We start from the raw sequence: 26,898 nt of genomic DNA, 5'->3' as shown, positions 1-26,898 counted from the left end.
ACATTGCCAAATGCAAGGGAAGCAAGGGCAAAAATGAACTATTGGGACTTGATCAAGATAAAAAGCTTCTGCACAGCAAAGGAAACAGTCAACAAAGCGAAAAGACAACTGACAGAATGGGAGAAGATATCTGCAAATGACATATCAGATAAAGGGCTAGTATCCAAAATCTATAAAGAACTTATAAAACAACCCCCAAAGAACAACTATTCCAATGAAGAAATAGGCAGAAGACATGAACAGACATTTTTCCAAAGAAGACATCCAAATGGCCAACAGACACATGAAAAAGTGCTCAGCATCGCTCGGCATCAGGGAAATCCAAATCAAAACCTCAATGAGATACCACCTCACACCAGTCAGAATGGCTAAAATTAACAAGTCAGGAAATGACAGATGTCGGCGAGGATGTGGAGAAAGGGGAACCCTCCTACATTGTTGGTGGGAATGCAAGCTGGTGCAACCACTCTGGAAAACAGTATGGAGGTTCCTCAAAAAGTTGAAAATAGAGCTACCATATGATCCAGCAATTGCACTACTGGGTATTTACCACAAAGATACAAATGTAGGGATCCGAAGGTGTACATGCACCCCAATGTTTATAGCAGCAATGTCCACAATAGGCAAACTGTTGGAAAGAGCCAAGATGTCCATTGACAGATGAATGGATAAAGAAGACATGGTATATTATACAATGTGATATTATGCAGCCATCAAAAGGAATGAAATCTTGCCGTTTGCAACAATGTGGATGGAACTGGAGGGTGTTATGCTGAGCGAAGTAAGTCAATCAGAGAAAGACATGTATCATATGACCTCACTGATATGAGGAGTTCTTAATCTCAGGAAACAAACTGAGGGTTGCTGGAGTGGTGGGGGGCGGGATAGATGGGGTGGCTGGGTGATAGACATTGGGGAGGTTATTTGCTATGGTGAGTGCTGTGAATTGCACAAGACTGTTGAATCACAGATCTGTACCTGTGAAACAAATAATACAATAGATGCTAAAAAAAAAAAAGAAGATAGCAGGAGGGGAAGAATGAAGGGGGGAATCAGAGGGGGAGATAAACCATGAGAGACGATAGACTCTGAAAAAGAAACTGAGGGTTCTAGAGGGGAGGGGGGTGGGAGGATGGGTTAGCCTGGTGATGGGTATTAAAGAGGGCACGTTCTGCATGGAGCATTGGGTGTTATACGCAAACAATGAATCATGGAACGCTACGTCAAAAACTAATGATGTAATGTATGGTGATTAACATAACATAATAAAAAAAATTGGAAAAAGAAAAAAAAAGAAATGGAAAAACATCCCATGCCCATGGATTGGAAAAAACAAATACTGTTAAAATGTCTATGCTACCCACATCAATCTATATAGGCAATGCAATTGTTATCAAAATACCATCAACTTTTTTCACAGAGGTGGAACAAACAATTCTAAAAGTTGTGTGGAACCAGAAAAGACCCCAAATAGCCAAAGGAACATTGAAAAAGAAAACCAAAGCTGGTGACATCACAATTCTGGACTTCAAGTTCTAATACAAAGCTGTAATCATCAAGACAGTATGGTCCTGGCAAAAAAGCAGACACACAGATCAATGGAACAGAATAGAGAGTCCAGAAATGGACCCTCAACTCTATGGTCAACTCATCTTTGACAAAACAGGAAAGAATATCCAGTGGAAAAAAAGACAGTCTCTTCAACAAATGGTGTTGGGAAAATAGGACAGCCACATGCAGAAGAATGAAACTGGAACAGTTTTTTACACCACCCACAAAAATAAATTCAAAATGGAAGAAAGACCTAAATGTGAGACAGTAATCCCATCAGAATCCTAAAGGAGAACACAGGCAGCAACCTCTGTGACCTTGGCCGAAGCAACTTCTTGCTAGACAGGTCTCCAAAGGCAAGGGAAACAAAGGTAAAAGTAAAAATTGGGACATCAAGATAAAAAGCTTTTGCATAGCAAAGGAAACAAAACCAAAAGACAACAGACAGAATGGAAAAGATATTTGCAAATTTCTTATCAGATAAAGGGCTAGTATCCAAAACCTATAAAGAACTTATCAAATTCAACACCTGAAGAATAAATAATCCAATCAAGAAATGGGGAGTATAAATCTTCTGCAAAGAATACATCAAAATGGCCAATAGACACATGAAAAAGTGTTCAACGTCACTGGGCATCAGTGAAATACAAATCGAAACCACAATGAGATACCACCGAACACTGGGCAGGATGGCTAAAATTAACGAGTCAGGAAATGACAGATGTTGGCAAAGATGTGGAGAAAGAGGAACTCTCCTACACTGTTGGTGGGAATGCAAACTGGTGCAGCCACTCTGGAAAATGGTATGGAGGGCCCTCAAAAAGTTGAAAATGGAGCTACCTACAACCCAGCAATTATACTAGGTACCTACCCCAAAGACAGAAATATAGTGATCCAAAGGGGTACCTGCACCCCAATGTTTATAGCAGCAATGCCCACAAAAGCCAAACTATGGAAAGAACCCAGATGTCCACTGACAGATGAATGTAGAAAGATGTGGTATATATAAAAAATGGAATACTACTCAGCCATCGAAAAAAAAAGAAATCTTGCCATTTGTAACGACATGGATGGAACTAGAGGGTATTATGCTAAGCGAAATAAGTCAGTCAGAGAAAGACAAATACCATATGATTTCACTCATATGTGGAATTTAAGAAACAAGGCAGATGAACATAGGGGAAGGGAAGGAAAAATAAAATAAGATAAAAACAGAGAGGGTAGCAAACCATAATAGACTTAACTACAGGGAACAAACTGAGGGTTGTTGGAGGGGAGGTTAGTGGTGGGATGGAGTAATTGGGGGATGGGCATTAAGGAGGGCACTTGATGTAACGAGCACTGAGTGTTATATGCAACTGATGAATCACTAAATTCTACCCCTGAAACTAATAATACACCATATGTTAACTAAATTGAATTTAAATTTAAAAATTAAAAAAAAATCAAAGGCTGACCTTTCTATCATTTTTTATGGTGATAAAAACTAATTAGCACTACTCATATGAAAAAAAGTAAAGCTGGTGCAAAAATATTATAGAATCTATTTTGAAGCTCAATGTGTCTGTTTTCTTCTGTTACTTTTGCATTCTATCAGCAGATAGGCATAAAGCACTGATTTTAAATATGTCCATTCTGTAAAAAACCAACGTTGGAGGCTTCAAACTCTACTAAGGAACTGTCGTAACTACAAAGCTTAGTGATAACTGAATTAACAGAAGTTCAACATATTTATAAGCCAGAATTTAGATACATTCTTGCTGTAACAGTTGTGGAGACTCAATTTATAAATATTTACTACACAAATACTATATTCAAGAAAGATATAAAATGATTAGGAAAAGGTGGCTGCCTATAACATAATAAAGTGAGGCAAATGCACAAATATACAACTAAGGCAGAAAATGTCATTATTAGGATATAAATAACAGCCCACAGAACATGGAAAGTGATCTAATTCAATAAAAGAGTTTACAGCTATTAATTCAGAGGAGACACAGCATGGTAGAAAGACTTTTGAGTTGGATGGTCATGCATCTAAATCCTGTTCCAGTCACATTTTAGTTGTTTAAAACAAAATTAAGTGATTGGCTGAGTAAATATAACTCCTCTGTGACTCAAGGGTTTTTGACTATATACGTTTGACCACAATATTTTGTTATTTCAAAATAGGAACAATCATTTAAATCTATTTACTTTTTAAGTAACAGTGTAATTTTTCTTAAATTCTAGATAATTCTGATACAGTTTTAAATAATTAAAATACTTGAAAATGCTGGTAGTACTCCTTAGCAATTAAATTCTAGACTTCTTATGTAATCAATCTTTTTTTTAAATAATCAATACCTTTAATGACTTACCTTTAACAGTTGACAAGGTGTCTGCCCAAAATTATTAATCATCCCTTCTAAGGCTTTTCTCTCCTTCTCATCTGTTAAGGCATCCAGATCCACAGCTCCTAAAACAAGAAGTAGTCAACTCACTACAGACTGAAAACTAAGCAAGTCACATAACTGAATATAGTGGAGACTGAATAGTGTATTTTCAACAAAATATCATTCTGTTCTTCAGTCTGTAAGAATATTGTGAGACAAGTAATTTTGTATACGATGTTTATTTTATTTTTTAAAGGTTTTATTTATTTATTTGACAGAGAGAGACACAGCGAGAGAGGGTACCGAAGTAGGGGAGTGGGAGAGGGAGAAGCAGGCTTCCCATGGAGCAGGAGCCCGATGCGGGGCATGATCCCAGGACCCTGGGACCACGACCTGAGCAGAAGGCAGACGCTTAACGACTGAGCCACCCAGGCGCCCTTTATTTATTTATTTATTTATTTATTTAAGAGAGCAAGAGAGCACATGAGAACACGAGTGGAGTCGGGTGCAGAAAAGGAGCAGAGGGAGAGGGACAAGCTGACTCCACGCTGAGTGTGGAACCCAACTCAGGGCTTAATCCCACGAGCCTGAGATCATGACCTGAGCTGAAATGAAGAGTTGGATGCTTAACAATTGAGCCATTCAGGCACCCCAAGAGGCAATTTTTAAAAAAACAGTGACTTCAAACATTAAATATGTCTAAAAATAAATTCCATCCATTATTTAGAACAAAATATTTTAAACAAAAGTTAACTGATAGTACATGAAAGTTTCTCTTGAAAACGTACAAACTATTTCACAGTACACCTAATTGTTGTCTTCATGATAATCAAGCTGAAACAAGTGTAATAACCACACAAAATACTGTTAAGTTACTGCTTATCTAACAAATAGTGGGAAAGGTGATATTCTGGTTAACTGATTATACCCAACCGTACATGATATGGTTAGTAAGTGGCCAAGCTAGCTAAGTTGGATTTCAAAGCCTATGCTCATAACCACCATGCATATTACCTCTCTACAGAACTATTATCAAATGAATATGGCAACGCAAAAACATACTTGTCTGTTTACCAAAAGGCATGTGGACTCTGCTCAAGTTCACATAAATTCACACTATTCACAATCTTTACTACTGAAGGATTAGAAAAAAACTACTTCTTAAGGCTTTCAAAGCCTTCAGAAAATGTTCTTGATCCCGAGCTAAATATTAGAATGATGTCACCTTATTTTACCATTTGAAGAGTTTGTTTATTTATAATATTAAAGGTCTTCTTTGCACTTATTGTAGGACCTGACTGAATAGGACACTAAGGGCCAGTAATCAAAAACTTTTATGCCACCAATAACTGACATTTATAATTAGATTTGCATACTTTTTTTTTAATCCCCTTTCAGTCTTCTCTGCACCTACCTCCCCTCTGGCAACCATTAGTTTGTTCTCTGGATTTAAGAGTCTGTCTTTTGGGGCGCCTGGGTGGCTCAGTCATTGGGCGTCTGCCTTTGGCTCAGGTCATGATCCCAGGGTCTTGGGATCGAGCCTGGCATTGGGCTCCCTGCTCAGCAGGAAGCCTGCTTCTCCCTCTCCCACTCCCCCTGCTTGTGTTCCTGCTCTCGCTATCTCTCTCTGTCAAATAAATAAATAAAATCTTAAAAAGAAAAAAAATAAAAGTCTGTTTTTTGTTTTTTTCTTTCTTCGTTTGTTTTGTTAGAACTTATTTACATCATTTTTAAATTCTAACAGTTATTTTTTTTTTAAGTTTTACTTAAATTCCAGTTAACACAGTATAATATTAGTTTCAGGTATACAACATAGTAATTCATCAATTCCATACATGACCTGTTGCTCATCAAGACAAGTGCACTACTTAATCCCCATCATCTATTTAACTCCTCCCCCACCCCCCCACCACAATCATCAGTTTGTTCTCTATAGTTAAGAGTGTACTTCTTGGTTTGTCTTTTTTCTCCCCCTTTACTCATTTGTTTTGTTTCTTAAATTCCACATATGAGTGAAATCATATGGTATTTGTCTTTCTCTGATTTATGTCTCTTAGCATTACAGCCTCTAGGTCCATCCATGCTGTCACAAATGACAGGATCACATTCTTTTTTATGGCTGAGTAATGTTCCATTGTGTGTGTGTGTGTGTGTGTGTGTGTGTGTGTGTGTGTGTGTGTGTATCTCACATCTTCTTTATCCATTCATCTTTCAATGGACACTGGTTGCTTCCGTATCTTGACTACTGTAAATAATGCTGCCATAAACAAAGGGATACATAGATCTTTTCAATTACTGTTTTCATATTCTTGGGGTAAATGTCCAGTAGTGGAATTACTGGATCACAGCATACTTCTATTTTTAATTTTTTGAAGAACTTCCATACTGTTTTTCACAGCGGCTGCACTAAGTGTACAAGGGTTCTTTTTTCTCCATATCCTTGCTAACACTTGTTATTTCTTATGTTTTTATTTTAGCCATTCTGACAGGCATAAGGTGATTTCTCACTGTGGTTTTGATTTGCATTTCCCCGATGATGAATGATGCCGAGCATCTTTGCATGTGTCTGTTGGTCATCTGTACGTCTTCTTTGGAAGAATGTCTCTCCAGATCCTCTGGCCATTTTTAAAATTGGATTGTTTTTTTTGGTGTTGAGTTGTATAAATTCTTTATATATTTTGGATATTAACCCCTTATTGTATGTATCACTTGCAAATATCTTCTCCCACTGAGTAGGTTGCCTTTTTGTTTTGTTGATGGTTTCCTTCACTGAAAAGTGAAGATTTGCATATATACTCTTAACTACTATTTAATAAAAAAAACACACATCAGTCTTTTAATATTTCAAATAGAAAAGATCATTAAAACTATTTTTAAATGTAGTCTTCTCATGACCAAAATATCATGTATAAACATCGATTAAATGTAAGATAAAACGTATATAGGCTTATACCTTCATAACTACAGTAATAGAAAACATTGAGTGCTTCCACTGCCGCTGGCCCCCTCTGTTTATAGCCAAAAATCAGATCTATCCATTCATGAAGATGAGCAGAAACATATTCAGACTCCTAGAAAAAGAACAAATAATATAAAGATACCTTCCAACTACAATGTAAATATTGGTCCTTTAAAAAGTGAGAGAAAAATTAAGCATTTCCACACACAAATCTTACCACTGTTAATAAAATTATCTCAAAATCATGTCAAACATTTAATCAGTATCTACCACATATTTTGGATATATTCTATCGAGTATAATGTAGACATATTTATTTTTTTGAAGATTTTATTTATTTATTTAACAGAGAGAAACACAGTGGGAGAAGGAATACAAGCAGGGGGAGGGGTAGTGGGAGAAGCAGGCTTCCCGCGGAGCAGGGAGCCCAATGCGGGATTTGATCCCAGGACCCCGGGATCATGACCTGAGCTGAAGGCAGACACTTAACGACTAAGCCACCCAGGCACCCCATTTATTAATATTTAATAATACACATACACCTCTTAACTAATGGGTAAAGAAAATAACTCAAGTATTCTAATAGCCTAAATACCAACAACAAAATACTTAATAATGGCTATGGATATATATTTGCTGTGAAATTTCCACTGAAATAGCTATCTAGAAATTCAATTCAAAGAAACAAACCAGTTGGGATTGATTAAAGGTGGCTGAAAATCACTCCCTCCAACCTACCCTGACCTGACACAACCCCACTAAGAAGGTGGACTGTGTGGAAGGCAGAGGCTTGAAGGACCTCCTGAAGCCTGTTAGTGGTGGTTTGAAAACAGTATGGGAATTGTTATTGGAGACAGTAGAAAAGGGGCTCAAGTTTAGTTACATCAAAGATAGAAAGAATACCTAATCAACTCATGAATCTGGGGATAGAGATTTTTTTTTGTTTCTATTTTAATTCCGGTTGGTTAATATACAGTGTAATATTAGATTCTGGTATACAACATAGTGATTCAACATTTCCACACAATGGGTGGGGGGAGGGGTTAAATAGGTGATGGGGATTAAGGAGTGCATTTGTTGTGATGAGCACCTGGGTGTTATCTGGGGATGGAGATTTTCCTGCTAATTAGATCTTTTATCTGCATGTGATAAAGTCTGGAAGGAGTAAGATGAATTTAAAAAAAGAACTATTGGGCGCCTGGGTGGCTCAGTCATTAAGCGTTTGCCTTCAGCTCAGGTCATGATCCCAGGGTCCTGGGATGGAGTCCTGCATCGGGCTCCCTGCTCAGCAGGAAGCCTGCTTCTCCCTCTCCCACTCCCCCTGCTTGTGTTCCCTCTCTCCCTGTCTCTCTCTGTTGAAAAATAAGTAAAATCTTAAAAAAAAAAAAAAAAAAAGAACTATCATGGGGCGCCTGGGGTGGCTCAGTGGGTTGAGCGTCTGCCTTCGGCTCAGGTCATGATCCTAGGGTCCTGCTCCAGTACTGGCTCCCTGCTCAGTGGGGAGCCTGCTGCTCTCTCTCCTCCCTGATCATGCTTCCTGTCGCTCTGTCTCTCTCTCTCAAATAAATAAATAAAAATCTTAAAAAAAAAAAGCTATTTAGGTTTTAATCATACCTTTAAAAAAATATAAAGGAGCAGGTCTTGCTGGGTTCCAAATAAAATTATTTCTCATTCCCAGGATACTAGAGAGCAAAGACTCTCTAATTGAGAAATGGCCAAGGTCAATGATCAGAGTGTCACCAGTAAAATAACGGCCTCAGGCGAAAGTTTAGTTCAAGAGTGTGCTGTGAAGCAATCTGCTGAGACTTCAAAGATTTAAGGTTGTGCTGCACAGACCCACTCAACTAGAAAATAGAACATCTTAAGAATTTTAATTTTTCCACAGTAGCCTCCCACTGGGCCCAAAGGAGATAAGAGGCTGTTTTAGATTCTAAGTAATGTGAAATGGTTTTTATCCAATAAAGTTGATGCATAAGAAACCCAGAAAAAATTTAAAAGATATTGTATTAGTTCAGTTACTTCAGAGTGAAAGAGACAAACTTCGAAAAGGATGAGAGACCGCTGGCTTTCAATTTATTGTGGTTAGGTAAGAGGCTGACAAAGATACTCACGCATCTTTTTTTTTTTTTATGTAAAAGAAACAATGACTCAAAGCAGGAAGCTAAGAGCCAAAGGGTAAAACAAAATAGCCACAGAGAATCACTCTTAGGGAATAGCACTGGGCCCTAATGATAGAACTGAAAGCATGTCCCTGCTGGAATTCTGAATTGTCATAAACCAGTTACTGCTAGGTACCTCTTGTTTTTCTTTCCCCTGCCTTTTTAAATTAAATTCTATGCCCAACATGGGGCTCAAACTCATGAACCAAGAGATCAAGAGTCACATGCTCTATGGACTGAGCTAGCCAGGCACCCCTTCTAATCTCCCTTTTGAATGAGAGTGTCTATGATAGTTCTTCTGTCTCTGTCATACCACTGTTGTTATGTGGGGACAGATAACCTGTTTCTCTACTCCACAGTCTTCAGATGCAAGAGCAGACAAACCTGAGTAGTTTTATGCCCACATGGATTTAATTTAGATTACTAACAAGATTCTGGACTTCAGACCTCATGCCTTCATGAGGCATGGATCAGCAAACTACTTATTGCTTGTGGGCCAAATTTTACTAGCTCCAGATTTGTAGAGTAGTACAACAAAGCCACATCCATTTTCTTTTGCATTATAATGGCAGAATTTTGACACAGACCTTAAAGCCAGCGAAAATATTTACTACCTGGTCCTCTGCAGAAAAAGTTTGCAAGGGTACCAGGGTGGCTCAGTCGGTTAAGCGTCTGCCTTCGGCTCAGGTCATCCTGGGATCAAGCCCCGCATCCCTCTCCCACTCCCCCTGCACATTGTGTTCCCTCTCTCGCTGTGTCTCTCTCTGTTAAATAAATTAAATCTTTAAAAAAAAAAAAGTTTGCAGATCCCTTACTTAAAGGTCCCTGACATGAGACTTTGGGAGGATCTTGAGAGGAAGTATGTACATTTTGCATGTAAGAGGAATGCAAATAATTTGTAGTCAGAGGGCAGACTGTATGCGGAGGATTAAAGATGGCTGCAAATTCTTTTTTGCAACCTCCCACCACTGAGAGATGGGTTTACCTTCCCTCCTCTTGAATCTGCACTGATCCTATTACTGTATGACTCTGATAAGGTGACACAAGTGCTGTGACCGTTCACAGGCTTAAGCCTTAAGAAAGCATGGAAGCTTCTAATTTTGTACTCCTTCCTGAGCTGTAGACATGTACATGTCTGACTACCTAGCTAGAGAGACCACATGAAGAGGAGATATCCTGAGATTACATGGGAAGGAAGAAAAACCCAGCATTGCACTGTCTCACTCAATGCAGCCTCCAGACGACTCCAACCTCAACTGCTATGACTGCAAGGGCATGAGAACCTCAAGCAAGACGAGAACTGCTCAGTTGAGACCAGTTAATTCACAGAACTGTGAGAGATAATAAAATGACTAAATTTTTTTTTAAAGATTTTATTTATATATTCATGAGAGAGAGAGAGAGAGAGGCAGAGGGAGAAGCAGGCTCCCAAGGAGCAGGGAGCCCGTTGCGGGACCCAATCCCAGGACCCTGGGATCATGACCTGAGCCGAAGGCAGATGCCCAACCATCTGAACCACCCAGGCGCCCATGACTAAATTTTAAGCCACTAAATTTTGGATAGTTTATTGCACAGCAATACATAACTGAAACACAAGCTTCTAACATATTAATATAAGGAGCATGTCTTCCTAAAAGCCTGGACCCCTACACTTCATGTCATAGATAATACAGAGGAATGTGTCTGAGAAGTTCCTGGCTAGCTAATAAGTAACAGATTTTTTTCTGAGTTGCTTAATGTTTTTTCCAATTCCTTATTCATGCATAGTGTTACTGCATGATCTAATCCTGAATTTTATAAATTTGACATACTATATACTAATGACAAGGAACGTTTCCAAGTATTGGCCTAATTAGTTTCAGACTCTGAAACATTTCAGTTTAGAGAACTAAGTGGACTATTATTGTAGGGGGAAAAAAACGCATCATTTACAAAATGACACAGTATCAGTGTTTAACTCTCACTACTCTTTTAATCCCAAACTGGAAATTCAGCTAAAAACTAACATTTTTTTAAAGTGGAATTTAGGATTTAGCAGTCATATTAAAAACTTACTGAAATCCTTCAGAGAAAACAAAAATGTACTGAACCTTGTTAGATTTTTTTTTTTAAAGATTTTATTTCTTTATTTGAGAGAGAAAGAGAGCACAAGCACAAGCTGGGGGAGGGGAAAAGGAAGAGGGAGAGAGAGAGAATCTCAAGCAGATTCCACACTAAGCACGTAGCCTGATAAGGGGCTTAATCCCAGGACCCTGAGATCATGACCTGAGGTGAAATCAAGAGTTGGACACTTAACCGACCAAGCTACCTAGGAGCCCCTCATCCTTGTTAGATTTGAAACAAGTGGGAACTGCAAAACACCAAACGACACCAGCTTGGTGGTTGGAATAGTTTGAAATACAAAAGGCAGTTATCTTATAGAACTGAATATATATATATATATATAAATATATATATGTACTTTTTGCTATATATCCTTGGGACTATACCATATTCTTACTGTATCAGAAGATTCATAACCTCAAAATAAATTACTATATTATACTCTCTACAACGGTATACATAACAGATGACAAATTAATCTAGAAAAATAATTAAGAGCCAGATATATATTAATCTGTTCTCTAGAAAACACATGCATCTCTATCTTAGTAATCTAATAAATAAACACAAAAATCTGAGGTGCCTGCGTGGCTCAGTCGGTTAAGCGGCTGCCTTCGGCTCAGATCATGATCCCAGCGTCCTGGGATAGAGCCCCGCACTGGGCTCCTTGCTCAGCAGAGAGCCTGCTTCTCCCTCTCCCTCTGCCTGCTGCTCTGCCTACTTGTGCTCCCTCTCTAATAAATAAATAAAATCATTAAAAATAAATAAAATAAATAAAAAAAATAAATTAAATAAATAAATAAATAAAAATAAACACAAAAGTCTTACCAGAGCTTTCCTATGTTTATAGATGAAATCTTCAGCTGACTTAGACCATTTGGGGAGAATGACATCATTTACTACTTCTTTGGAAACTTGTAGACAACCCAAGTTAAATTCTAAAACAAACAAAAGATAAATGCATCAAATCATTTTAGATTTAAATAAATCAAGTAAAACAAGTATAAGGGCACAATCCTTAGCAAAACTGAGGCTTCTTTTCTACTCTAAAAGGTGAGAACCAAGTTCCCTTCTTGATCTAAATTTACTGAACAGGTAAAAATAATTCTTATATTGAAATGCATTTTATCAGTTGATTAAAAAGGTAGATGAAAATAAAATACTTTCAAATTAGTTATTACAAAGTAAATCAGATTAATAATTGATTTTTGGTTGAGAAGTGGGGATGACCAAAATCTTAATCTAAACAAAAATGCAATATTCAGTATTCTTCTTACATTAAAAATAATTAATATAGTCCTTCTAATGGTTAATTTACAAAATACAGCTCCTTAGCGCTTTTTGGTGTAACTTATACTTTAAATTTACTCAATGGAAGTATTGCATTTGTCATAATAAAAAATATATATTTGTATACCATTCTTCTAAGTAGATACTGATATCATAAAGATTTTCTCATATAGTTAAAATATAGTATTTTGACAAAATTGTCCCAAAGATGAGGTTTTCTTGTTTATATAGCATGGAAAGAGAAAAGTGTTAATATAAAAGACCTTCATGAAAGAAGCTGCCTTAAAATATCAGTGTGTCCCAAAGCTGAATAGAGAGGTTTGAATGTCATAGAATGACAGGATGCATAGGGCCTGTGGCTTTGTTAATGAAACTACTGTGTAACAGACATTGTTACCAACCTGATAGCCATCCCTTCTTATTTGGTAACAAAACCTTGATTTTATTCAAGTATCTATCCTTGTGCTTTATTTTATGCCTGTAGCAGGCTGACTGGTGTAAGGACAATGAGGAGAGGTTATAGGAAAGGATTTCTCACTCTTAAGAAATGACACAAAGAATTAACAATCCACTTCTTTCTAAGATACTACTGTATCTGTCTATGAAGACTAGAAATGCTTCAGTCATTTGTAACCATGAGAGGGAAGGAGCCAAGGACAAAGCCCAAACACTTAGAACAGCAGAATGAAAATACAGACAGAACTTGGCTTTGATGATGTTGTTAAGCTACCTGAATACTACGATACCTTAGGATTTTCATTGTGGAAAATACTAAAATTTTCCTGCCCAATTTTGAGTTGGTTTTATTAATATTTGTTTTACTAATTAATATTCATTGACATTCTAAGTAATATACTTTGCTTTCTCCCACCTAACTCATTTCAAACAAAGCAATATACAATTAGAAAAGGAAGCCAGCAGGACAGCAGTGCAAGACAGCAACTTGCTCTAGCGAACATCAGAAATTGTCAAACTAAGAGTATCTTAACTTCTGTGTCCAAATTTAATCTGCTCATCCTCCTAGCCCAGACACCCTGCTTTGGAGGCTCCAGTTCTATGGCTAAGAGTCTAGGATCAGAGTCCGTCAATAGATTAGTTTGATTCTCTGAAAGTGACCAATTTTATTTTATTTATTTTTTAAAGATTATTTATTCATTTGAGACACAGAGATACAGAGAGAGAGAGAGCATGAGCAGGGGGAGAAGCAGGGAGAGAGGGAGAAGCAGGCTCCCTGCTGAGCCAGGAGCCCGATGAGGGGCTTGATCCCAGGACCCTGGGATCAGACCTGAGCTGAAGGCAGACGCTTAACCATCTGAGCTACCCAGGTACCCCTGAAAGTGATCGATTTTAAATGCCTTACTCTGAGAAATCAGATGCCCTGCCTCCAACAGCATGTCCTAGAGTGTATGATCAGAGGACATAAGGCCCTGGATATGCTCTCCCTAGTATGGCAAACAACTCTACTGAAGAAGCAAAGGGTCAGACATTAATACTTCATACTAGGGGAGGAAAAAGAAGTTGGTAATGGTCCACTGACACTGTAATTTCCCTTAAGAACCCTGGTATTAACAATCTTGTCATTTTCTTACTGTGCTTAAAAATAAATCTAAAATTACTTCATAGAGGAAGTATTTGGATATTTTTAAAGACTGTCTTTGGCTCCATAATTCTCTACTTCAAAAACCTAGTATGATTTTTCAAATATTGTGGTAACTTATACTCTGTCATTAATTTCAATTTGCCTCCTCCCTTCTGCTCTAAATCAGGAGTCAGCCAACTTTTTCTATAAAGTGTCAAAGAATAAATATTTTTTGCTTTTTAACCCCCTGGTCTCTGTTGCAACTACTCAAATACGCTGTTATGCTATGAAAGCAGCCACAATCTATATGTAGATGAATTGGCTTGGCTGTGTTCCAACAAAATTTTATTTATAAACAAATGAGTTTACACCCTATGGATCTCACCCACGACTTATAGTCTGCAAACCCCTGGTCTAAATCCTCATCTTATCTAACTCAAACACTTTTTTTTTCTTCCCACCCCTCACTCAAACACTTTTAGCCTAAGTGGATAGATATATGGCTGAAACAGCATATGGCCATTTTTGCTTTCTAGGAAACACTATACTCTGAATTCTCTCACCAATTCAAATTTGACTCATTTATCATGGTTCACCACAGCACTTCCCTGGAAAAGTAAGACTACATCTGGGCATCAGTCAAACCCTATCAGTGAACAGTGCACAAACAGAAATGAACCTTAATAATCTATAGAATATCACAACAATATCCTGAAAGGTATTTTTCAGGATCCTTCACTGGGACCTGTTGAGTCAAAATTTTTAATCTCTTATTTCTTACGATTTTGATTTTCCAAAAACTCTGGGAAATAGAAGAATTCAGGAATAAGTTCCTTCACATCATATGGGTTGTCCATGAGAGCCTGCCATGTGGCAGGGATGGAATGGAACTGTCGATCTGCACAGTCAAACCTGCACATGGAGATTGACAGAGAACAGTGAGTACTTAAGGACAGCAAGAACAGCCATGAAACAAACCTTACACCTCCTTCAGGTTTCCTAATGACTAGTTTCTCTTTCATTAATCTTTCTCTTAATGTCTAAAAACACAATTTGGGAGGCACCTGCGTGGCCCAGTCAGTTAAGTGTCTGCCTTCAGCTCAGGTCATGATCCCGGAGTCCCGGGATGGAGCCCCGTCTCGGGCACCCTGCTCAGCAGGAAACCTGCTTTCCCTCTCCGGGACCCCTGCTTGTGCGTCCTCTCTCTCTTCTCTGTCAAATAAATAAATAAATTCTTTCAAATAAAATAAAATAAAAACACAATTTGTTTTTCCTTCTTATGATAATCTATCTTTCAAATGTTGTTGCCAGGAACTAAATACTGTAACTTTAATCACTAGTATCATTTTAGTTAAAAGAGCTGAAAACCAAATCACACCAGAGAAAATTTTCAAGTAATTAAATGTAACCCTAAGAGACTTTTAAAGATAGGCCTAATTTTTGCTGAGTAAAATTCATTACCGAGAGTGTTATTTGGATATTTTAGAATCACAGAATTTAAATATCATTGTTAATACACATGATTAATAGATCCATAGGAATGCTGCTGATTTAATCCTCTATACATAAACACCTTTGCAAAATCTTCTGCTAAAAACCAGAGGGTAAGTTAGGGAAATAGTTCTGTGGCTAAAGCTTTTTATATTTTACTTGCATATACTATTATCTTATTTTAAGTTCCACCACAGGCCTATGATAATTGAAAGAAGGTCAAGTAGTCATGTTACAATTTTATTACACTGTTTTTATGTATTGTTTTATTCATAAAAAGCATAAACCCTCCTGTTTCATCACCTTTGATATTGTTTTCCTGGATTTACCTAGTAATGACTTACTAAATGACACTGATGACTATTTTGACTCTTTTTATGCCTACCAATCTTGGTTTAAGGTGGAGCTGAACTTAGCAGAACTCTGAATTTAATTACAGTCAATGATTGGGTCATCAATAAAGTCTAATAATGGTGTATCCAAATTTAAGGAGATATAGGTTTTTTAAAAATGTTTATTGTTATGTTAATCACTATACATTTAAGGAGACATAGTTTTAATGGTAGAATTTTTTGTTTGGGTAAGGGAGAACAGCTTTCCTGAGATATAATTTACATATAATTCACAATTCAATGATTTTCAGTATATTCATGAGTTCTGCAACAATCACCACAATCAAATTTAGAACATTTTCATCACTCCCAAAAGAAACCCTGTATCTATTAGCAGTCACTCACCATCCACTCTATCTCTACTCGCTGGCAACTACTAATCTACTTTCTGTCTCTATGGATTTGTCTCTTTGGGACGCTTCATGTAAATCATACAATATGTGGCTTTTTATGTCTGCCTTATTACATTTAGCATACTGTTTTTGAGGATCATTCATGTCGCAACATATATCTATCTTTCATTCCTTTTATCTACTCATGGCCAAATAATATTCCTGTTGTACAGATATACTACATTTTATTTATTCCTTTATCACCTGACAGACAGACAAACAACCTTTGGGTTGTTTTTACTTTTTGGCTATTACAAATAATGCTGCTATGTACACCTGTCTACAAGTTTTTGTATGAACATATGTCTTCATTTATTTTGGATATATAGCTAGGAGTGGAATTACTAGGTCATATGATAATTTTATGTTTAACCCTTTAAAGAACTGCCAGACTGTTTTCCACAGAGGCTACAGCATTTTTCTTTTCCACAGGCAGTACATAAGGGTCCCAGCTTCTTAACATGCTCATCAATACTAGATATTATCTGTATTTTTTATCGCCATCCTTTGAGGTGTGAAGAGGTATCTCAATTTGGTTTTGATTTGAATTTCCCAGATGACTAATAATATTGAGCATCTTTTCATATGTTTCTTGGACATTTGTATATCTTCTTTGGAGAAATATCCATTCAGATCCTTTGTTCAGTTTTTAACTGGGTTGTCTATTATTGCATTTTAAGGGTTACTGTATTATAGACTTCTAAATACAAGTCCCTTATCAGATATACAACCTATAAATATTTTCTCCCTCTGAATGGGTTGTCCTTTTCCTTTCTTGATGGTGTCTTTTGAAGCACAGAATCTATTTCTGAAGCTTTGCAATAAAATCACTTATTGTTAAAATCATTAAAAGCTGAAAAGACCCAGTTATACTTTAATGGGGTGAAAATTACCTACTATCATGTATATGTAACATTTGGAGATGGTTAATGTGATCATGGGGACAGAGTCTCTTCTTGAAAGCCAAGGCTTACTGTACTAAAGACAGGAGGTAAGGGTAATTTTGAGAGATAAAAATTATATGCCAAGAGAGTAGAATAGGCAATGTTTATATAGCTCGATTGGGTGCATAGGAAAGGTGAAATAGTAATGTTAAAGAATAAGGCAACACGGAGATAAAATGTGATTAAGTAGGGAGCTATAGAGAGGATACACTGGAAAACTGAGGACTCATAAAGAAGTTTGTTTCTTTAGGATTATTAAGAAAGTGTGAAACATAGTAAGTTATAACTCTGACAGGTAATATGATAATACAAAGGCATCACAGACCTGTGTGGATTATGTAAGAGCCCCTCATTCCTCCTTATTTTTATTCTTTAATAAATATTTTAAAGAGGACTACATATGCATTGGTTAGATTTAAATCTCTGGCAGATGTCATGGATCTAGGTCTAAATCAGTTCAAACTCTAAATCTCTGGCAGGTTCCTAAAACCAGTAAGAATCACAAAGTTACACTAGATAACAGTAAAAAGGAATTCTCCTTAAAGGTCATTTGTGTAAGTCAATTGGAGTGACCCATTCTCAAACTAGTTTGGCTGTTTTTGTTTAGAGGCTTTTAAATTAATCAAAACCTAATAGAGGAGAATAAAAAAGATAAGGCCCTGTTATACAGTACATGACATGAAGGCAAAGAGTTTTCAATGCTAACATGTAGTATTAAGAAAATAGCTTATTTACCCAAAACATACCTTCCACTCTGAAGCTGGATGTGGAGGGTGGTGAATGGTTCTGTACGAATAAGATAGTGCATAACCCCAGCAGAATTTGAATAGTGAGTACCATAATGAAATTTATCAATAGTTCCCATGGGATCCTCAAAATTTTCATACCTAAAAAAAGAAACTAAACTTTTGTAACCACAACGTAATATTAAATTAGGAGGACATAAGGTTGTATTGCATTGCTAGAAACATACTTTTTAAGAAGTCCCTATTAATATTCATTATTTACATATTCATATCATCACACCAAGTTAATAAATGAAAAAAAATTATTCTTTTTTTTTTCCTGAAAGTAGTATCACTAGAAACAGGATTCTAGGATAGCTTCATATTATGCAATAATATATAGTCGCTGTAGATAAATTAGAAAACACAGAGAACCAAAAAAGGGGAAACTTAAAATCAAGCACAGAAATAATTAACATTAACATTCTGATGAATATCTGTCACTCTTAATGTATAAGTTAATACACAAATATATTTCAATATAAAAGTGCTATAATATATATTGTTCACAACCTATTTTTTCATTTAATAATTTTCTGTTTATGTCCTCCCAAATGACTGAGTAGTCTACTTTTTGACAGTACCTGGTATTTATAACAGTAACATATATAAATGTATGACAATTTAACTATTTCTTTAGTTTTAGAAACAAAGGGTTGTTTCTATTTTTCTGCTACTGTAAGCAGTGATAATGAGACATCCCTTTGTGGCCAAGGTAATGGAAGAAAATATGGAGGATCGGTCAAGAATTGTGGAAATGAATGCCTAACAAAGGAAAAAGAAGGTAGGATAGGAAGGAAGATGATGAATAGGAAGACCTAAAGCAGATAATAAGGAAAGGATATATATATATATATATATATATAGTGATTCTGTAAGCACTACCACTGTGTAATTGTTTTGAACGGTGGTTTGAATACTGATATCTGAATTAGTGGGTATAAAATCTGAGTAAGAACAGTTTTTTGGAGGAAATAAACACTAAATTTTTCAAACCAAAACAGTAATTAGTTCATTGAGTTGAGGCCAATTTCCTTTTACACAGAAATCATTAATATTTAGGGGAATAAAAGCTTTCAGGTCAAAGTCATCTGCATCTATGCAAAAACATATACTACTGAAATTTAAAACAATATTTCCTGTGGAAGATATTTTAAAAAGCTTGTTTTTTTGTTACTGTCAGTAAAGTTTGACTAATGGTAGTGAGGTAACATATACACAGCAGAATTCCACTAGTAAATCAAATCAAGTATCAAACACTACAAGAAGTCCTAAGATAGATTTGCAAATAAAATGAAAAAAAATGTACTACTCTCAAGTAAATCTACACTATTTGTTTGCAAAATAGTTTTTTGCCCTTATTATTAGAAGTCATAACTGACAATTCATCCACAATTTCACATGGAGAAAAAAGGGAAATTAAAATTAGATTATTTTTTACCTGTCAGCAGCTTGCTTTGAATAAAAAAAAAATTGTAAGGCATTCACAGGATCATAAATATAAAGAGTTATAAAAATTCCTTTCCTTATTAAAAGATAGCAACTTTCTACACATTTCACTATATTTTATTTATTCACATTATTTGTGAATCATAGGTTAGTATTAATTTTATATCTACCAAAATATTGTATTAAATTAAGGGTATTTTTGCATGTTAGATTAGGAGACTAGTAAGTCTAAAGTATCTGGGAAGAAAAATTACCTTTCAGCACATACAAAGTGAAAAGATACTCTAAACAAAATCAATTGAAATTTGGCAAAGAAGTGAAATAAACAGACTATAGTTAAGATACTTGAGGGACAATGATATATTTTCAAGACATAGTGAAGGGATTATCAGACTATCGCTGTGCATTTAAGAAAAGTAACACCTGGTTGGCCATAGTAGAAATCAATGCAAATTCAAAATACCATCAAAAGTGATGGGTATCTTTCAAAAGGGATAAAAGGCACTTACTTTTCTCGCATGGCTTTGGCATTTTTATCATTAACTACCCCAATTGGTTTGGAAAGATCTCGAAATACAGATGGGTTATTAAGGTCCAACTCTTCTGACGTATAATCTTGTAAAATCCAGGGAAACTAAAAGAGCCACAATTTACAATTTAGACATTCCTTTCCAGAGAAGCTACTATCCCCATATGTAATATTAAATGTTTATCTAAAGACAAAAAGGGATAGTCTTTAAAAATATTTTTCCCTGTTTCAAATGTTTATTCATCTTCAGTTCCATAACCAGAAGCATTATTTCCTATAACTTCACTGGAATATTTTCAATGAAGTGGAAAAAAAAGCTTTTATTATTTAATTATTCTTCATGTTTATATACTTTTTGAAGATAGCATGTAGAAAATATACAAAAAGGAAAAACAGTTTTTGTATCTTTTTAAAAGATGAAAAATCATCTTACACATACACACACATTCTTGTGTATTATAAAACTGAAAGTCAATCCCATATTTATGAGATTTCTATAAAACTTACCACAGGATACTGTGCAAGGTCATTATAGGTTCGTCCTGCCATTGTATTTATTTGAATGAGGTAGTCAAAATTTGATATCTCTCTGTTCACCCATTTCTAGATAGTACAAAAAGCAAAATCCAAATTAACTTAAATTTTTAGAAGTTAGTAACTGTTATTGATAGTACTAACATAATCTTTTGTTCCCATAATCTTGATCATCTTACTAATAAAAGGAATGGGGCTTTTAAAAAAGGCTTAAACCAATAAACTTTTCCTAAATTTCCTTCCTTGTAAAAACTGATCTTTAGAAAAGGAAGAGAAAATTAAACATAAATCTTTTATTAGTCAAAAAATTCACAAGAATTCTTTTTTCCAATTAAGTTATTTTATTTAAATATCTTAAAAATGTCAATTTTAGGACTGTCCAACAATGAAAATTGTTTTATAAACTGAAATTTTCAGAAGAGCACATATTAAAAAAAAGCATCCTACTGTACCAAAATATCTATAAATTTTAAATAAATATTATCTTACCTAATCTCAGAGAACTGCCTTGCTAGAACAACAGTAGATGAGATTTTGCTATATTAGATATAAAATTTTCTGAAGAAAAACATAATCACTATTTTCTTTTAATCACTAGCCTGCTAATTACTCTACACAGTTTGGGTATGCTCAAGAATTTTGCTGACAGATTAATATTCACCTTTAAGTTTACTGTTTTGCCTTACACAAAAGATAAATTTATGGGAATGGTGAGGAATGAATTTTTATATATATATATATATATATTTTATAGAAAGCCCAATTAAAATTATTCTTGAGTGCTAACTTGAGAAGTACTTTAACAAATAAAATTTATTCCACAAAAAAAACAGAAAATGTATTCCATTAAATAAACCTTATTTCATAAACAATATGAAAGAATTGCTGATAGCTTTTGAACAAGAGCAACACTTAAGATTATGATTAAAGCATATATAAGAGGGAGGAGTGAGTCAGGAGGCAGAGACCTGAATTAGGAGACTACTGACAGTCCTGGAAAGCAAAAAAAACAATGGTCTTTCCTTGGATGTTGGTAGTAGAAATTCAAGATATATTGGGATATAGGTGAGGATAAAATATACAAGAGCATTAATTAGATTTGGCTAATAGATGAACTGATTTTTTTTTTTGACTTTTTCCCCATGGGGTCTTTTGTATTTTCCTACTTTTTACCTCATGCATAGATTAATTTTATTATGGAAAAACCCAACAAACCCACCTGTTTATTTTAAAAAGATAAAATTATTAAAATAGAAGAATTCATAAGATATGCCCATGAACCAAATGGTATGGGAGCTGGGGGACAGGGTACTGTTTTATTGAAACAGAAAGATTCAAAGATAACTCAAAAGATCAATTTGGGGGCGGAGCAAGATGGCGGAGGAGTAGCAGACCTGGATTTCTTCTGGTCTAAGGAATTCAGCTGAATAGGGATCAAACCATTCTGAACACCTAGGAACTCAACAGGAGATCGAAGATAAGAATAGTAACAACACTCTGAACAGAAAGCGACCACTTTCTGGAAGGTAGGACTGCAGAGAAGTGAATCCGAGGTGATATTCGGGAGGACAGACGGCGGGGGAGGGGGCCTCTGTTGGTGGCTTCTGACAAGTGATAGAGCCCCAGAGCACAAAAGCAGAACTTTTAGAAGTCGGCTCCGCTGAGGGACGTCGCTCCAGTGGCTAAGGGGGGTGGAACCTTCGCAGGACAGTGTGGTCTCAGAACCATCGGGGTCACAGAAAGACCGGGGTGCCTGAGTGTGGCAGAGCTCCCAGGTATTGGAGCAGGGAAGCCGGCTGCAGAGACGGAGCGGAGGCGCGGGCTCTCAGCTCAGGGTTGCCAAAAACTGTGATCTGCGGCCTAGTCGGGCCACTGCTCCTCCAGCAGGGACCCAACAAGCGGCCCAGCTGAGGAGACTCCCCTTCCTCCCCGGGGAGGAGCAGCGCGGAAGCGCACCGCAGGGATCTGCTGAGTTTGGAGACTCCACACGGGGTCAGGTGCCAGAGATAGAAGCGCTCGGTCACAGGCCGGGTGAGCACGGAGTGCGGCCAGAGACCGGGGAGACGGGAGTGACTGCTTTTCTCTGGGGGCGCACTGAAGAGCGGGGCCCCGAGTTCTCAGCTCCTCTGGGCGGAGATTGGGAGGCCACCATTTTCACCCTGGTCCTCCAAAGCTGTACAGAGAGCTTGCAGGGAACAAAAGCTCCTGAGAGCAAACCCCAGCAGCTTGCTTAGCCCGGACTCAAAAGGGCAGGGCAATTCCGCCTCTGGCAAAGACATTTGGGAACCTCGGCAACAGGCCCCTCCCCCAGAAGATCAGCACGAACAGCCAGCAAGCCAAGACCAAGTTTACCGATCAAGGAGAACGGCAGAACTCCAGCGCTAGGGGAATACTGCGCATAGAATTCATGGCTTTTTTACCATAATTCATTAGTTTTTCAAAGTTAATTTTTTTAACTTTTTTTTTGAATTTTTCATTTTCCCTTTTTCAACCAACATCTTATCAATCCATTTTTTTAAAAAAACATTTTTTATTTTTCATTTTTAAAGTCATATTTTTATCTCTTCATAGTAGTTACCCTTATTTTTGGCATATATATATAAGTTGTTCTCTCTAAAATTTTGAGATACAATTTCTTCTAACAGATCAAAATATACCCTAAATCACTAGTGTATGGCTTTGTTCTAGTCTCCTGCCTGATCACATTCTTTTTTTTTTTTTTTAAATCTTTTTTTTTTAAAAACAACTTATCAATTCCTTTTACAAAATCTTTTATAATTTTCATCTTTACAGTCATCTTCCATCCCTTCATTGTATCAACCCTTATTTTGCACATATGTCTTTCTTCCTTTAAAATTTTAGCAGGCACTTTTTTCTAACAGAATAAAATATGCCCAAAATCTAGTGTGTGGCACTGATCTATGCATTAGCCTGATCATATTTGATCATATTCTGTTTTTTTTTTGTTTTGTTCTGTTTTTGTTTGTTTTTATCTTTTTCTTTTTCCTTTTTTTTCTCTCTTCTTTCTTTTCCTTTCTTGTCCCCTGGTTTCAGGCCTTTCCTGATTTGTATAGAGTATATTTGCTGGAGACGCTGTTAACCTGTTAGCATTCTGTTCTCTCATTCATCTATTCTCCTCTGGACAAAAGACAAGATGGAAAAAATCACCTCAGCAAAAAGAACAAGAGGTAGTACCGTCTGCCAGGGACCTACTCAATACTGACATTAGTACGATGTTGGACCTAGAGTTCAGAATCATGACTTTAAAGATACTAGCTGGGCTTGAAAAAAGTGTGGAAGTTATTGGAGAAACCCTTTCTGGAGAAATAAAAGAACTAAAATCTAACCAAGTCGAAATCAAAAAGGCTATTAATGAGGTGCAATCAAAAATGGGGGCACTAACTGCTAGCATAAATGAGGCAGAAGAGAGAATCAGCGATATAGAAGACCAAATGATGGAAAACAAAGAGGAGAAAAAGAGAGAGAAACAACTACAGGATAACGAGGGCAGAATTCGAGAGATAAGTGATACGATAAGACGAAACAACATTAGAATAATTGGGATCCCAGAAGAAGAAGAAAGAGAGAGTGGGGCAGAAGGTATACTGGAGCAAATAACAGCAGAGAACTTCCCTAGTGTGGGGAAGGAAACAGGCATCAAAATCCAGGAGGCACAGAGAATCCCTCTCAAAATCAAAAAATAGGTCAACACCCCAACATCTAATAGTAAAACTTACGAGTCTCAGAGACAAAGAGAAAATCCTGAAAGCAGCTCGGGAGAAGAGATATGTAACCTACAATGGTAGAAACATTGGATTGGCAACAGACCTATCCACAGAGACCTGGCAGGCCAGAAAGGACTGGCATGAGATCTTCAGAGCACTAAACGAGAAAAATATGCAGCCAAGAATACTATATCCAGCTAGGCTGTTATTGAAAATAGAAGGAGAGATAAAAAGCTTCCAGGACAAACAAAAACTAAAGGAATTTGCAAACACGAAACCAGCCTCCAAGAAATATTGAAAGGGGTCCTCTAAGCAAAGAGAAAGCCTAAAAGCAGCATAGATCAGAAAGGAACACAGACAATATACAGTCACAGTCACCTTACAGGCAATACAATAGTACCCAAATCATACCTTTCAATAGTTACCCTGAATGTAAATGGGCTAAATGCCCCAATCAAAAGACACAGGGTATCAGATTGGATTAAAAAACAAGACCCATCAATATGCTGTCTGCAAGAGACTCATTTTAGACCCAAAGACACCCCCTGATTGAAAGTGAGGGGGTGGAAAACCATTTACCATGCTAATGGACACCAAAAGAAAGCTGGGGTGGCAATCCTTATATCAGACAAATTAGATTTTAAACCAAACACTCTAATAAGAGATGAGGAAGGACACTATATCCTACTTAAAGGGTCTATCCAACAAGAAGACCTAACAATTGTAAATATCTATGCCCCTAACATGGGAGCAGCCAATTATATAAAGGCAATTAATAACAAAAGCAAAGAAACACATTGACAACAATACAATAATAGTGGGGGACTTTAACACCCCCCTGACTGAAATGGACAGATCATCTAAGCAAAAGATCAACACGGAAATAAAGATTTTAAATGAAACATTGGACCAAATGGACTTCACAGACATATTCAGAACATTCCATCCCAAAGCAACAGAATACACATTCTTCTCTAGTGCCCATGGAACATTCTCCAGAACTGATCACATCCTAGGTCACAAATCAGGTCTCAACTGGTACCAAAAGATTGGGATCATTCCCTGCATATTTTCAGACCACAATGCTTTGAAACTAGAACTCAATCACAAGAGGAAAGTCGGAAAGAATTCAAATACATGGAGGCTAAAGAGCATCCTACTAAAGAATGAAAGGGTCAACCAGGAAATTAAAGAAGAATTAAAAAATTCATGGAAACCAATGAAAATGAAAACACAACTGTTCAAAATCTTTGGGGTACAGCAAAGGCAGTCCTGAGAGGAAAGTACATAGCAATACAAGCCTTTCTCAAGAAACAAGAAAGGTCTCAAATACACAACCTAACCCTACACCTAAAGGAGCTAGAGAAAAAACACCAAAAAAAGCCTAAAGCCAGCAGGAGAAGAGAAATAATACAGATCAGAGCAGAGATCAATGAAATAGAAAACAAAAGAACAGTAGAACAGATCAACGAAACTAGGAGCTGGTTCTTTGAAAGAATTAAGAAGATTGATACACCCCTGGCCAGCCTGATCAAAAAGAAAAGAGAAATGACCCAAATCAACAAAATCATGAATGAAAGAGGAGAGATCACAACCAACACCAAAGAAATACAAACAATTATAAGAAAGTAATCTGAGCAACCATATGGCAGCAAATTCCATAACCTGGAAGAAATGGGTGCATTCCTAGAGATGTATCAACTACCAAAACTGACCCAGGAAGAAACAGAAAATCTGAACAGACCTATAACCACTAAGGAAATTGAAGCAGTCATCAAAAATCTCCCAACAACAAAAGCCCAGGGCCAGATGGCTTCCCAGGGGAATTCTATCAGCTATTTAAAGAAGAATTAATACCTATTCTACTGAAACTGTTCCAAAAAATAGAAATGGAAGGAAAACTTCCAAACTCATTTTATGAGGCCACCATTACCTTGATCCCAAAACCGGACAAAGACCCCATCAAAAAGGAGAATTACAGACCAATATCCTTGATGAACATGGATGCAAAAATTCTCACCAAAATACTAGCCAATAGGATCCAACAGTACATTAAAAGGATTATTCACCACGACCAAGTGGGATTTATCCCTGGGCTGCAAGGCTGGTTCAACATCTGCAAATCAATCAACGTGATACAATACATTAACAAAAGAAAGAACAAGAATCATATGATCCTTTCAATAGATGCAGAAAAACCATTTGACAAAGTACAGCATCCTTTCTTGATCAAAACTCTTCAGAGTATAGGGATAGAGGGTACATACCTCAATATCATAAAAGCCATCTATGAAAAACCTATAGTGAATATCATTCTCAATGGGGAAAAGCTGAGAGTTTTTTCCCTAAGGTCAGGAACGCGGCAGGGATGTCCACTATCACCACTGCTATTCAACATAGTATTAGAAGTCCTAGCCACAGCAATCAGACAACAAAAAGAAATCAAAGGCATCCAAATCGGCAAAGAGGAAGTCAAACGCTCACTCCTTGCAGATGATATGATACTGTATGTGGAGAACCCAAAAGACTCCACCCCAAAACTGCTAGAACTCATACAGGAATTCAGTAAAGTAGCAGGATATAAAATCAATGCACAGAAATCAGTGGCATTCCTATACACCAACAACAAGACAGAAGAGAG

The 26,898-nt window shown here is 36.7% G+C and overlaps 1 protein-coding gene across 1 annotated transcript in view; it reads right to left on the bottom strand.

Annotated features, from left to right (window-relative positions):
* Positions 1-26,898, bottom strand: part of NBEAL1 (neurobeachin like 1) — a 197,233-nt gene that overhangs the window by 44,988 nt on the left and 125,347 nt on the right. Inside the window, 7 exon segments of the mRNA XM_027589436.2 lie at positions 3,912-4,009; positions 6,880-6,997; positions 11,976-12,085; positions 14,798-14,928; positions 17,982-18,122; positions 19,979-20,103; positions 20,506-20,601. Coding sequence (XP_027445237.2) covers positions 3,912-4,009; positions 6,880-6,997; positions 11,976-12,085; positions 14,798-14,928; positions 17,982-18,122; positions 19,979-20,103; positions 20,506-20,601 — 819 coding nt within the window.

This window comes from Zalophus californianus, chromosome 3, assembly GCF_009762305.2.
Source record: "Zalophus californianus isolate mZalCal1 chromosome 3, mZalCal1.pri.v2, whole genome shotgun sequence".
In the NCBI taxonomy this organism is placed as follows: Eukaryota; Metazoa; Chordata; class Mammalia; order Carnivora; family Otariidae; genus Zalophus; species Zalophus californianus.
This window is presented reverse-complemented; position numbering and strand designations above follow the sequence as displayed.